The 15,528-nt window shown below is 37.3% G+C and overlaps 1 protein-coding gene across 1 annotated transcript; it reads right to left on the bottom strand.

Moving 5' to 3' along the window:
- Positions 1-10,601: 10,601 nt before the first annotated feature.
- On the bottom strand, positions 10,602-14,405 carry LOC107777044 (uncharacterized). Its single transcript, XM_016597003.2, has 7 exons — positions 14,000-14,405; positions 13,363-13,532; positions 13,163-13,265; positions 12,950-13,066; positions 11,312-11,482; positions 11,098-11,221; positions 10,602-11,011 (listed from the first exon to the last, which is right to left on the bottom strand). Exons 1-7 carry the CDS (start codon positions 14,354-14,356, stop codon positions 10,896-10,898), a joined length of 1,158 nt encoding a protein of 385 aa, XP_016452489.1. The 5' UTR covers positions 14,357-14,405; the 3' UTR covers positions 10,602-10,895.
- Between the last annotated feature and the right edge of the window lie 1,123 nt (positions 14,406-15,528).

The following is a 15,528-nucleotide window of genomic DNA, read 5'->3' on the forward strand; positions in this document are numbered from 1 at the left end:
TATCGATTAGGAGTCGGATTTGAGTGAAACTGGTATGGTTGGACTCGTAAATGAATGGGTTGTCGGATTTCATAACTTTTGCCGGATTCCGAGATGCGGGCCCCACAAATGAATTTTTAATTAATTTCGGGATTTTTATTGAAAATGTAGTATTTTCTTATAGAATTGATTCCTATAAATTTTAGTGATTGTATCAAATTATTTTTGGTTAGATTCGAGCCAATCGAAGTTGGATAATCGAGGAAAAGGCCTACTAGTGGATTAAATTGGAGCAAGACGAGGTAAGTCTCTTGTCTAATCTTGTGAGGGGGAAATTACCCCATAGGGATTAAATTGAATAATTGTTGCTAATTGCGGGGGCTACGTACGCACGAGGTGATGAGAGTCCGTGCGTAGCTACTATTAATGCTAAAGTCCGGGTAGTTTAGGACTCAAAACATGAATTACTTGTGTAAATTGTATTCTTTGCTTAATTAATAATATATATGTGAATATATTGTGAATTTTCAGATAAAGATATTAAAGGATGGAAACCTCATATGCTTGATTTTCTGTTTAAATTAATTAATTATTAAAAGAAATTGTTCTTCCTCCCGAATTTATCTTATAATAAATATACTCTCCTTCCGGAGGTACATAAGAAAATGTCCTCCTTTCTTGTGAAGCGGGTCGAACGCCTCGACAGGATAGATGCATCTATGGATCGTGCCGCACGTCCCTCGGCAGTGTACACGAAACTCTGGATCGGATCGTACGACCTCGTCAGAAATCGTGCTTAATAATAATAATTATTATACGATACTTGGACAGTTTATTACAGCTTGTAAAGCTATTTGATAAATTGGAAATTTATTGAAATTGAATTGCAGCTTGTAAAGCTATTTGATAAATTGGAATTTTTATTGAATTTGAAGGATTTAATTAATAGATTAGAAATTATTTGAATTGAAGGAATTTAATTAATATATTGAGAATTATTGGAATTGAAGGAATTTAATTACTTCTGCTGGTTCAATAAAATTATTGTTAACTCAATGAATCACGTTGATATAAATATTTATATTTTCATGATTATTTAATATTATTGACCCATAGTGAGTGTCATAGTCGGCCATCTCGTCTCTACCTCTTCGAGATTAGGCTTGATACTTACTGGGTACATGTTATTTTCGTACTCATACTGCACTTGCTGCACATTTTATTGTGCAGGTACATATATGTATAATGGCGTTGTTGGCGCAGAGGTGTGGTTAATAATTGTGGGGACATAGGTGAGCTGCATTCTATATTACGATCCGCAGCTAACATAATATCCGTCAGAGTTATTATACTTTTCTGTCTAATTTGTATTCTGGATAGATGCTGTATTTTATTTTAATTTCCTAGTAAATACTCATGCTCTTGTGACACCGGGTTTTGGGAATGTTGTGAATTATTTAGAATATTTAATTTTTAAAAATATTTATCATTTACTCTATGAGTTTTATCTTTACTATTTCATTGAAGAAATTTTTATTTCAAAAACACTAAAATGGGTAATTAAATTAATTGATTATGGTTGGCTTGCCTAACAGTGGTGTCCGGCACCATCACGACCTTTTTGGATTTTGGGTCGTGATAACATGGTATCGGAGCACTAGGTTCACTTAGGTCTCACGAGTCATGAGCAAGTCTAGTAGAGTCTTGCGGATCAGTACGGAGACGTTTGTGCTTATCTTCGAGAGGCTACAGGGCTATTAGGAATACTTCCCTTTTTGATTCCTCATCGTGCTATTCGATTCCTTTGAGGCTTATGCCTACATTTCCTTCCTATTCAATCTTATGCGACATGAAGCGCTTGTTATACATTGAGGATCGAGGAAAATTTTAATGGTACTACAGATGTAGTACAAGATACTTCTCCTTGTGTAATTAATTGGACTATTATCATCGCCTTGCGAAAGGCCGCTCTGTCATTTCAAATTAATTATCAGTACTACCTAACGTTTTGAGATTTGGCATTGATTGTTATGACAATTCGTGCGTTGTTATCGCATAGTGTTTATGAAATGGAAAAATGCCCGTCTATGTGTTAGGGCAGTAAACGACTTGAAAGAAGGTTTTCTCAGTACATGATTCAGAGGTTCCATGTTTTAATTCCAGCGGAGAAAAGGCAATCGGACTATGAATGTTCAGGTTTGGGGTTGATGGAGTAACGAAGCTTGATATTTTCGAGTGTGGTAGAGTTCTCAATTTTGATGTGGTGTCATCGCCTTGTAAAATGCGTTAAGGTTCGCCAGTGTTATGGTTTTCTGCAACTCGCCTTCACGACGGGGTGTTAGGAATTAGTATAGGGGAAGCAGTCGTTAGAGATCGCGGTGTGCAGTAATTCAGGATCGAAACAACATTTCTAGTATTGATGTCTCGAGAAGGATGATTGTCAGAAAGGTTTAAAGCTGGTAACGAGCTATTGGTTCAAGTGCTACAGAGACGGATTTTGATTTAAGGAAACAACTGGGCAGCGAAGGATGAGGAAGGACATGAGGAAGTTGCCTTGCGGTGGTTAGGTTCCGAAAAGGCCAAGTGTAAGAAAATAGAAGCAGAGTAGTAGCTTAAAGGAGATGGTTGACCAAAGTGGGAGAGTGGCAAGGTAGCACATGGGTTACGTGGTAGGATGATTACATGTCTTGATGAATGTTTGGAGTGATTTGGGATGTAAAATGGACAGTGACTAGGTCTACAGACTTAATTTAGAATATTGGCTGCTATATTGAGGAAGATTGGATACAACAGGAGGGAGTTGCTTGATATGAAGAAGGATACAACATGACTTTGGATTGGAATGTATTGTCGCACCTTTAGTTGACGTCTATGAGGAGTGAACGGACTGGTGCAGCTGGTGAATGAGCTCGGACTCAGGATGAACTACTGATTTCGTAGTAATTGCACCTAGTGCAGCGATGTTGGAATATGTCGGCATGTAATTTCCACAGGTGGATTATCTCCTGTGAGCAGGTTAGCAGTCGCGTGGTGTTGACGAAGCTTCTGCGAAGAATTTTACTGTCTACCCGGTAAGAGATTTAATATGTAAATGTGGCTAGTGGTTCAGAGTGTTTATTAAAGGTTAATAAAAGGATTTCAAGAAAATTTGGCGAGTTACGTGTGCAGGATCATGTCAACGATAAAGAAAGAATCTCGGTGGATTCCAGAATTTTGTAATTGTAGCTTCAAGCTAAGTGGGAGAGCCCCATCGTCTATGATTGGATTGTGTAGTGTCAAGTTGTGCGGTTTCTGGTTATCGGTGTATTGGTGGGTCATTGCAACTAAGGAAATAAAACATCAGTGGTAATTTGAGCAAAGGATTTGGGGAATGTGTGCCATATTTGGCCTTATCAATTCATATTCAGGTTTTTGGAAGGCTCAGAGTTTATGCTTCGTGTAGATGTAATACACAGGAAAGTGAGACAGTCGGATGTTTCCTTGATAAAGTGCCCATGTGCTAGCAGGGCCTTGGAATTGATCATGTTTGGGAGCAAGTCAGAGCAAGTGACTCTCAATAATGGTCTTAGCGGGTTCAAAAATTTAAAGTGTGGTGTCTAAGGATTTCGAGTTCGTAGTATAGTTGAGTATCGAGATTTTACAGCAGATTATGAAATAGGGCTTGGAGTACTCTGCGTTAATTTTAGGTTGTGGTGTAGCATTTGAGAAACGGAAGAAAATAACTTCGGATTCATAAAAGAAGTATCAGAATGGGTGTAACAGTTGAAGATGAAAAAGTGCGCACAAGGAGGGGTATGAGATGATTTGTGGATTTTGAAACAGCGTGGTCTCGTGAAATAAGGTCACTTGGGATGAGTGCGGATTTGAGTTCGTGATGTAATGAATGAAGCTATTATTATTTCTAAGGCAAGTTGAGAATAAATTGAGAAAAAGACGGGTCGGCTAACAATGGTTAAATCGGCATGATGGTGGCAATGACCAGTTCCTTCAGCGCATAGAGTTATGCATGTAATTTGTGGCGGTACGTGCGAGGTTTGGAGGCCGCCGTAATTGATTTTATCTGGAGGAATTCAAGTATTATGGCATGTTATGTGTAGAGGGATCCCAGAAAAGTTATGGTGGCTTAGACCACTACTTGAGGTCGGTATTTTCTACGGATATGGGAATTCAGTCATGTTTTGCAATGGTTCTCTTGAAATGAGTTAAGAAGAAGGTTTCTATACGATGAAGTGTTTACTCTATTAGTGGTTCGGGAGTTATGATGGAATTCTTGTACTCCTGCGCATTGGCGTGGTTAAGTGCACTAAGTAGCATGGGATTCGAAAGTTGAGGATTTAAGATTTCGGTTCGGTGTTGACAAGGATGTCATGAGCTCGGATGAGCAGGAAAGGGATTTAGATGTTTAAAGTAAGATGGTATTGTTTTTGGCATCATCTAAGGTCGATGTCAGGTGTAAGAGACCTTGTGTATTGATTTGTGGATTTTTTATATGCTTTAGAGCATTAGTATAACCGGTAGCATGGATGTGCAGACTTGTTACCTGGTGCGAAAGGTCATGGGAGCGTGTCTCACAGAAATATTATCTAAGAGTGACATGTTGTCACTTGATTGAGTGAAGATTGAAACCAAGTATGAAGATTGTGGTAATATCGCTGATTCGAGAATTTATGCCTGGAGGGCGCTCTGTTCATTTGGTTGTGGACTATGGAAGTTGTTCCGATTATCAGGGCTATTCTTGTGTGTTATGGGAAAAAGGGTTATTATGGATCCTTGAAAGGTTATTAGCCTAGTACGGTGCGATCAGAATCGGCTTGAGGTCTTTGGATGGATTTAAATATGAATGCGGGCTCTATATCAGGCCGGATGTGTTCATTTCAGCATAAAAGCTCCCTATGTTGGAGTATTCGGACGTTGGATGTCGTTTTGTCGTCGGTTATTTCATGTAATACTATATTGTGCCGTGTGAGTTATGAAATGGCTTGATAAATTTCTTATGTGATGAGGTTCAGCATTGCAATGGTGTTATGTGAGCAGGATGGCTCTCGAGATTCAGATCATATATCGCACCTTAGTTGTGCTTGAGTTTTGTAGCGTATGGCGCTGTCGGTCCTTCCAGGGATGATATTATGCACTGAGCGTGCTTGTGTCCGATATTCGGATATTTTGTAGTAATGAGCATTTTAGCTCGGTAAGTATTTTTTTATAGATTCTTTTTGTGCGGATCGGGTGGCACGCCGCCACGGGTATGTTGTTTGGATCGGGTTGCACGCAGCAACGGTATCATGTGTGAATCGGGTTGCACATCGCAACAGTGTGATGTTGAGTACAGTCCCCTACATACTATTTTGTGTGTTTGTGTCCCATTTTCTGAGGAAGGTTCATGACACCTTTTCAGTTGTCTAATTAGTCACGTGGGTTGAGTAATCCTTTCCATAGTTCGTTTTTCTTATGTATCGCAATCGAGTACGTAGCTTATTAGCTCATCGTGGCATCATATGAGGCTTTTTGATAGTGTCTGAGGTAATTTATTGCCTGAGCAGCTTATACTTGGTGAGACGAGATTATTGGATTTGGGATCAGTGCGATCGTATTATATGGAGTGTAATAAAGAGAAAATACCATTATTTGGTTATAATAAGGCAATTGTTCTTGTCAGAAGGAGAAACTCAATAATTGTTGACTCGGTAGTTGATTATGAATTTCTACACATTTCTTCCATCGTGGAAGCATTTCAAGAGTTGGAACATGACTTATATGTATCATGAGGTATGTTGTGAACATCAGATTCGTGGAATTTTGGCTATTGTTATCGGAGGATGTTATTATAGTCATGTGAATGATGCAGTGCATGGTCTAAATTCAACAAAGGTATGCAATCATGTATTAGTGCATCGTGTAGTGATTGATACGACATTCATAGGTTGGAAACAGGCATGGTGGAGAATTCTGGATGTTAGAATTGGGCTCTAAGGTTTATTTGCCTAAATAAATGGGAGAATTTTAAGATTGGCTCGAGTTAATGTGCTCAACTGGGTGTGGTAGCACGGGTAGGTGCACGAGGTGTTAAATAGTAATTTTGGATAACTCCGGAACACTCCTTAGCATATTCGAGGACGAACGTATATTTAAGTGGGAGAGAATGTAACGACCCAACCAGTCGTTTTGACTTTTAGAATCCCATTCCCCTAAATAAAACTTTCTGTATGTGCTTTAAATGATTTATGACTTGTGGGGATAGTTGGTTCGGGATTTGGAAGTGTTTGGGTTGAAATCGGAACACTTGGTTCCTTAAGTTGGCTTTAAAAGACCAAGTTTGACTTTGGTCAATATTTTGAGCAAAAAGACTCGGATCAGTGATTTGACAGTTTCGGTAGATCTGTATCGTGATTTGGGACTTGGGCGTATGCCCGGAATCAAATTCCGAGGTCCCTAGCCCGATATATGGAATTTTGATTTTAAAAAAAAAAAATTAAGTTCAAATAGTGACCGGATGTCGAATTATGTGCAAACGACCCCAGAATATAATTTTGAAGATTCCAACAGCTCCGTATGATAATTTTGGACTTAGGAGCGTTATCGAAATTTTATTTGGAAGTCCGTAGTGAAATTAGGCTTGAAATGGCTAAAATAAGAATTTAAGGTTGGAAGTTTGACCGGAGAGTTGACTTTTTGATACCGGAGTCGAAATACAGTTCCGAAAATTTTCATAGCTCCGTTATATCATTTATGACTTGTGTGCAAAATTTGAGGTCAATCGAAGTTGATTTGATAGGTTTCGATATCGAATGTAGAAGTTGAAAATTCTTAATTTCATTAAGCTTGAATTGGGGTATGATTCGTGATTTAGCATTGTTTGATGTGATTTAGAGGTTCGACTAAGTTCGTATGATGTTTTAGGACTTGTTGGTATATTTGATTGAGATACCGAGGGCCTCGGGTGGGTTTTAGATAGTTAACGGATCAAAAATTGGACTTAAACAACAGCTGCAATTTTTCTCTTCTGCTAGAAATTTTGGGCTGTGATCGATGCCCAAAATCGAGCTCCCAAGATCGAGCTCCCAAGATCGAGCTCCCATGATCGAGCTCCCATGATCGAGCTCCCAAGATCGAGCTCCCAAGATCGAGCTCCCATGATCGAGCTCCCAAGATCGAGCTCCCGAGATCGAACTGGGCAGATCTGTAAGTTATAAAAATAGAGGCATTCGACCCATTTGTCATTTTTGACAGACTTGAGCTTGAGCAGAGGCGACGTTTGGCAGATTTTCAAGGAAAGGCATTTGGGGTAAGTGATTCCAACTCGGATTTGGTCTATATACACAAATATATCATTGTTTTCACCATTTAATTAGTGTTTTGAGATTGAAATTTGGAAAATTTTAGAAATCTCATAGAAACGAATTTTTGAGATTTCGGTATCGATTCGGAGTCGGATTTGAGTGAAACTGGTATGGTTAGACTCGTAAATGAATGAGTTATCGGATTTCATAACTTTCGCCGGATTTCAAGATGTGGGCCCCACAAATGAATTTGTAATTAATTTCGGAATTTTTATTGAAAATGTAGTATTTTCTTATAGAATTGATTCCTATAAATTTTAGTCATTGTATCGAATTATTTTTGGTTAGATTCGAGCGAATCGAAGTTGGATAATCGAGGAAAAGGCCTGCTAGTGGATTAAATTGGAGCAAGACGAGGTAAGTCTCTTGTCTAATCTTGTGAGAGGGAAATTACCCCATAGGGATTAAATTGAATAATTATTGCTAATTGCGGGGGCTACGTACGCACGAGGTGACGAGAGCCAATGCGTAGCTACTATTAATTCTAAAGTCCGGGTAGTTTAGGACTCGAAGCATGAATTACTTGTGTAAATTGTATTCTTTGTTTAATTAATATATATATATATATATATATATATATATATATATATATATATATATATATATATATATATATATATATATATTGCTAATTGCGGGGGCTACGTACGCACGAGATGACGAGAGGCCGTGCGTAGCTACTATTAATGCTAAAGTCCAGGTAGTTTAGGATTCAAAGCATGAATTACTTGTGTAAATTGTATTCTTTGTTTAATTAATATTAATTGATATATATGTGAATATATTGTGAATTTTCAGATAAAGATATTAAAGGATGGAAACCTCATATGCTTGATTTTCTGTTTAAATTAATTAATTATTAAAAGAAATTGTTCTTCCTCCCGAATTTATCTTATAATAAATATACTCTCATTCCGGAGGTACATAAGAAAATGTCCTCTTTTCTTGTGGAGCGGGCCGAACGCCTCGGCAGGATAGATGCATCTATGGATCGTGCCGCACGTCCCTCAGCAGTGTACACGAAACTCTGGATCGGGCCGTACGACCTCGGCAGAAATTGTGCTTAATAATAATTATTATTATACGATACTTGGACAGTTTATTACAGCTTGTAAAGTTATTTGATAAATTGAAAATTTATTAAAATTGAATTGCAGCTTGTAAAGCTATTTGATAAGGTGGAATTTTTATTGAATTTGAAGGATTTAATTAATAGATTAGAAATTATTTGAATTGAAGGAATTTAATTAATATATTGAGAATTATTGGAATTGAAGGAATTTAATTACTTCTGCTGGTTCAATAAAATTATTGTTAACTCTGTGAATCACGTTGATATAAATATTTCTATTTTCATGATTATTTAATATTATTGACCCATAGTGAGTGTCATAGTCGGCCATCTCGTCTCTACCTCTTCGAGATTAGGCTTGATACTTACTGGGTACACGTTATTTTCGTACTCATACTGCACTTGCTGCACATTTTATTGTGCAGGTACATATATGTATAACGGCCTTGTGGGCGCAGAGGTATGGTTAATAATTGTGGGGACATAGGTGAGCTGCATTCTATATTACGATCCGCAGCTAACAGAATCTCTGTCAGAGTTATTATACTTTCCTGTCTACTTTGTATTCTGGACAGATGCTGTATTTTATTTTAATTCCCTAGTAAATGCTCATGCTCTTGTGACACCGGGTTTTGGGAATGGTTGTGAATTATTTAGAAATTTAGTTTTTAAAAATATTTATCATTTACTCAATGAGTTTTATTTTTACTATTTCATTGAAGAAATTTTTATTTTAAAAACACTAAAATGGGTAATTAAGTTAATTGATTATGATTGGCTTGCCTAACTGTGGTGTTCGGTGGCATCACGACCTTTTTGGATTTTGGGTCGTGACAAGAAGGGTATTTTTGACCCTTTTCCCTTGTTTAAATTACTCTTTTTTTGAGATTGTATTAAAGTTCAACTTTTCTCCTCTCTTTTTTTCTGTGTTTTGAGTCATTTGATTTATATTTTTTTAGTTGACACATTTGAATTATAATATTCGATAAAAAATAATATACACCTCTATGTAAAATTTAGTTATAAGATAATAGAAAGTTAGAATAATATAACCTAATTTTAGAAGTTGATAAATTGATATTACTACAAGATTTCACTGATTCAGTTCTCATGTTGCAAGACTTGAAAACTTTAAGAAAAAGAAAAGAAATGCACAATTTAATTTATTCAATGTCTTTGCCTTTATTTTTGAGAGAATAGATAGCTTAACAAAATGAAAAAAGGAAAGTACACGGTACAAGTTTTATTACTTATGAGAAAGGAGAAGAAAAAGAATATTGATATTAGAATGAAAATTTCAACTCAATCACATGGTTAAATGGTTCTCTTTTATTTTTTAATAAAAATCTTACACGTTACTTTTTACCATACAATAATCAATAGAAAATTTTGTTAACAAAAATTAACTATAAAAACTACATTATTAATTAAACTGGGGCCTCAAAAGCTGGGGGCCTAAAGCCTCTGCTTTACTTCCAGCCGGCCCTGAATGGATCTCAGTGTGGCAAAAAATAGAAAGCTTCTTATAATGGTTTCGCGTAATATCTTTTAGATTTGACACCTTGGGAATCATGTTCTTCAAGTGCAGCAAATAGAAGTATCATGCAACATTGATTATAGATGATATTTTGTTATTTCTTTTCTAATTATATATCTATAGCTCACATGCTTCATTTTGTACGTTACACCTTACAACCCTGCAACCAGTGGCGAAGCCAGAATTTTCATTAAGGGGGTCAAATATAAAGAAATAAACTCACAAAGAAGTCAAGGGGTGTCAATACATAATATATATATATATATATTCTTTTTTAAAATTACCTAGCTAGACAGTATAAGTTTTCGACGAAGGGGTGTCTTGAGTGCATGTGGCTCCGCCACTGCCTGCGGTTACTCCAACTAGTTCATAGAATTCAAGGGAAGAATTGGTGTCATGTGAATATTATAGGAGATTCATATTATGGAAAACTATTCTTCTTTAAATGCATATTGGATGGTGTTCTTATAGTTATAGTAGTTGTCGGAATTAAATCCGTATTAAACTGTTGGTCATCTTGTATTCTGGTGGCATGATAAACCTTAGGTTCTTCAACATTGTCCACTGTTAGCAACATGTTATGTAGTTTACTCATAAAAAGAAGCTGCTACTTTCCACCAGATAACAGAATAAGGTGCTACTTTCCACCAGAAATTAACAGAGGATCTTGTTTATATTTGAGATAAGAGCTACCTGTACCTTTTTATTTATCAAGTTTTGAGTATGGAGATACTGGTGCTACCGTTGCACGAGCTGCTTTATTACAGAACTTTGTTGGTGTTCTTATATTCAGTTACTCTGAAAAGCAGACACTTAAAATCAAAAATTCCCTCGCAAAACAAAGGTTTATTGTGAGCAAACCTTTTTCTGTTTTTGGATTTCAATCTTTATATGGTACCAAAATTTCTCCCTGGATCCTCTATCCAAGGAAAAGTCACGTAAGACGCCAAGTCTTCGTCATAGCTTGCTTTTAGGATAATGGGAAGACATAGGATTCTTGTTTCTCCTTTGGGTTCCCTTCTATAATTGATAAGGTTTTCTCATCCAAATCTATCACAGCTGTGCACAGTGTGTATAGCAATGGACCTGAAATGATGTTAGAGAGCATTCTTTCATTAAAATAGTAAGTATCAATATAGGAATGAATATGTGCAATATTTTTCATGAACCACCTGTCATGTAAATAGGATACTTCTCATTATTGCTATCCCCAAGAAGTGCTAAGAAATCACTTTTTGATTCCTTTGGCAAAGAAGATGCTCTTGTTTGCCTGCTCAAGGAGTTCTCATCTTGTGCCTTCGTTAGCAAAAATATAGACAGAGGTTAAATTTCTATTAATCTGGTCCTTGGCTGTTGGTTGCATTGTTGGAAGTAAGGTGTGGTTACCTGTTTTACTTGAAGATGCAGATACATGTTGGCATGGAAGAATGGAGTTTCTCCGATTTCATGAACTGAAATTCGATTTCTTGAAGCAGTTTCAACGTTCAAAATCCTCCGAGCTCTTGTGTCTATCAAGTTATAGCTGTGCCCTACTGAAGCTTCTGATGAATGGATCCTCTGAAATCGCATGACCAGTTACTATCTTGTGACATGTAAGAAAATAAACTTTGACCTAACTCAACCTTAATAGTTTAACTCAACGAAATGAGAATTGATCAAAAACATATAAGGAGACAAGTTCTAATTTACTAGTCCAATGTGTGACACATAACCCCCCGCCCCCCGCAACAGGATATTTCGAGCATGAACAACATATTATGGGATCTCAAGATTGGGTAAATCAAGAATTGAAATGAGGGTGCTTCAGCCATTGAAAATCTAGGCAGAACCTTCAAGTCCACCACTCTAATTGCAAAACTTCTGTACTAAGTATTGACAGTTCCTAGTTTTCCTGGATTCGCTATGCTTTTCAATTCTCACTCTAATGTCCTTTTGTACCTGAGCTATAACAAACTCTGTATTTACAAATGTTTTCCTAAACACTCTCCAATTCCTGGCCTGCCATGTATAGTATATCATGCCCCCCAAATAGCAGCTACAACTTCCTTTTTGAACTGTTTCCTTCTGTTTTTCATCCATAGTAAACACTGTGTTGCATCCCCTTGTATTATATGTATTCCAGCCCAATGGCTCAGCATAGTCCTCACTTCAGATATCCACTTGCAGCCAGCAAACAAATGCATGCTTGTTTCCTTCACTCCCTCATCACATAAGCAGCAGTCCTCATTATCTAGAGGTATGTGTAGTCTTTGCATTCTTTCCTTTGTAAGTAACCTATCTTGATAGGGTAGCCATACCAAAAATCTCTGTCGAGGCAGCATAATTGAGCTCCAAATTAAGTCAGCCTCTCTAAGTTTTGTGAGAGACCCCAGCATGTCCACATAACTGCAAGACATTGAGTATATACCTGATGGTGTCAGTCAATATTGGCCACCTTGATACCAGTCCAACATCCTTCCCTTTTAAGGAATTCAGCTTCTTCCAATACCAACAGCAATCTTGTGCTGGTGTATGCTGCCATATATCAACAGTCCCTTTCATATGCACCCATTTCACTCAAAGCACATCCTTCTTGGTTGCCAGTTGCCATAACAGCTTACCCCCAGAGGCTATGTTCCATATCTTACAGCCCCTGATGTTCAATCCACCATATTTCTTAGGAGTACAAACTTTCTCCCAAGAGACTGGTACGTCTCACCAGCACCACCCCACAAATAATTCCTGCACTTCTTATCAACTTCTTTCAACACGCTCTGAAGCACCTTCGTAGAAGGTGGCCAAGGCTTTGGATATATGCTCTTAGTTTGTAAATGCATATGTTGGTTTGTTTATGGTAAAATCTTCACAGGTTTTACCAAAAAAGGAACTGGAATGAGTCAGGTTGCGATACTATGTTAAGAAAATGGACATTGGGCTTAATAACAGTCCAAGGCTATATTAGGCGACAACGGCTCATTCACTTAACCAATGCAAGACACTTAATAACTAGAATCAAAAGAGTAAAAAAGAAAATTTAGAGCTTACAGCCAGAGCATCCTCAATGCTATTTGCTTCAAGTAGGTCTCTGGACACGAAGTTTCTGCCAATGGCACCAGCTACTATCTCTTCCTCACATGGTGGTACTGAGTTCAAAGTAAATGCCTATAATCGATAACTCACGTATAAATACAGTGTGAACTAGATTATCAACGAATACTTGACAAGAAAATATATCGAAATATGCATATCAGTATATACCACTCCATGACTGTTAAATCCAAAGGCACAACTTGGAAGTTCTCCAGCATATGTGTAAGCAGTGAATGATGTTCCATTAGACAATGTCACCTTAACCAAATAACTGCAATACAAGGAAATTAGTCGCGCGAATTCCAAAAACACCAAGAACATAACAGGGATTAATTTCTTGCTGTAGAAAAGAAAAAGAGGTAGTTTACGTGTGTCCAACAAGAGCAACATTTGCATCCTCATTATGAGCAGCCATAGCCATGGAGTTGTTAGCAACAAGAATAGATGAACAATCAGCACTAATTTCATCTTCCTTGGGATTACTTTCTGTCTTTGGAATGAATGGCAGTATCTCTTTCCTAAAGTTCAATAGTAAAATCTGCACCGACCAAAAGAAAAGTAAAATAGTATCAGTTTGTTAATATAGTAGTTCATTCCAAAAAATTTACATATTTTTATATTTGAAAATAATTAATTTTACCCATTTTACTTGTAATAAATTTTTATAGCCACATAAATTTACATATTTAAGATCACAAGTTTTCTTTCCTTGAGTCGACGGTATGCCGAAAATAGCCTCCTTTTCTTAGATGTAAGATTAAGGTCTGCGTGCCCACTACCCTCCCCAGATTTCACTTGTAATAATATACTAGCTTTGTTATTATTATTGTATTTAAGATCACAAGTGTTAAAAGTTTTACAGTCACGCAAATATTATGATATATTTAAGAACATGCGTTTTAGAAGTTTTACATGCCAATGTTATGACATGTTTAAGACCACAAATTAAAAGGAAGGAGTATCAGTTGGCTGTACATAAGAGGATTAGTATGAAAGTTACTTCACATTGAGAAAGGGGGCGCCACTTCCTTCAGCAATTCCTTTGAGTTCGTTCCAGTAATTGGGAAACTTGTTCTTGTTAGTTTGGGATAAAGTATGAATGAGTGGCTGGGAATTTGGGAGCTGAGCAAAAGGGAGGAGCTGGTTCTGAAGAATAAGGTCATTACATAATCTGCTGCGTATCTGTTTGGAGAATCTTTGGCCTATAAAGAAGCCAATTTGGAATGCATCTTCACAAGGGCCAAATTCATACATTTCTAACTTCTTGGTTTCCATAGCTGTGCTTCCCATGGTTAGTGTGTGTCTGTGTGTGTGACAAAGGACTAGTTTATGCTGATGGCGTCTTATCTTCAAGTCAATCATTTGCAAATACGAATTGTTTTTTCTAGACGCCTACTTTGACCCTTTTCATATTTGAAATAAGGACCACTTGTGGAAATTCTATGACCATGTCCAAGCATTTTTTGGGAAGTACCTGAGGATGCTGCAACAATAAATGGGAGAGTGTCACAATCCAATCAAAAAGAGGCTAATGGATAAAGGCACGAGCATGCATCTAGTCACAATTTCAAAACTAATCATAATTTAGCAACTTTTCAGATAAAGATAAAATTTGAATAAAAATACCCTTAAAATTAAGAAAAATTACAGCATAATATGTTGAAGTTTGAATTTATTATATATGAGATTTCAATATAATGTGCTGGAATTTCATAATGGGTGTTGGAATTCCAACATAATATGCTGAAAGTTTATACGCATGAATTCCATAATGTCCAGAATAAAATAATGGCTATTTTTCAATGACTTTGCAAATACTCACTTTTTCTCGATTACCAGTTCGAAAACTGGCTAGCCCATGCTATTTTTACCTAGTCATCTCATAAAGTTGGCTAAGCAAACAATGGGCTTTTACACATTAGTTCGGTCAGTCAAAACTAATTACAGCCCAATATACTGCCTATTATGTTGGGGAATAACTACACTCTTGTAGATTTCTTGCAAACAATGGCATAGGTTGGCAACGGCGCGTACTTGGAGGTGATAGCTTGGGGATGGGCCATGGTGAGGCCTCAAGTCACAGCCTATAAGCAGTTCGTCTATCCTTGTGCGACCCAGTAGCGATTACTGGCCTATCCTTGTGCTGCCCAGTAGCGAGCCGAGGCCCAACATGACATGCACTTGCATGCGCATGCCTCTGTCAGAAGGGCTTAGACAGACCACAACACTGACTTTTGGGCCCTAGAATGTCCCACAGCAACCTATAAATATGGACCAACGCGTCACAATTTGGAACCAGGCAACCAGGCCTCAAGCCATCAACACCGGAACACAGGGGCGAAGCTATGTTGGCGTTGATCACCCTTCGCCAAAAAATTATACTATGTATAAGGTAAAATATTACTTGTTATTGATTAAAAATAGACTTTGAATACCCTTGCATAGCCCACTGGCAAAGGGTATTCAAAATTCGAACACCCTTATTGAATTTCCTGACTTCGCCACTGCCGGAACACTCGAGAGTATACCAAGTC

Source organism: Nicotiana tabacum, chromosome 15 (assembly GCF_000715075.1).
Source record: "Nicotiana tabacum cultivar K326 chromosome 15, ASM71507v2, whole genome shotgun sequence".
NCBI classification, from domain to species: domain Eukaryota; kingdom Viridiplantae; phylum Streptophyta; class Magnoliopsida; order Solanales; family Solanaceae; genus Nicotiana; species Nicotiana tabacum.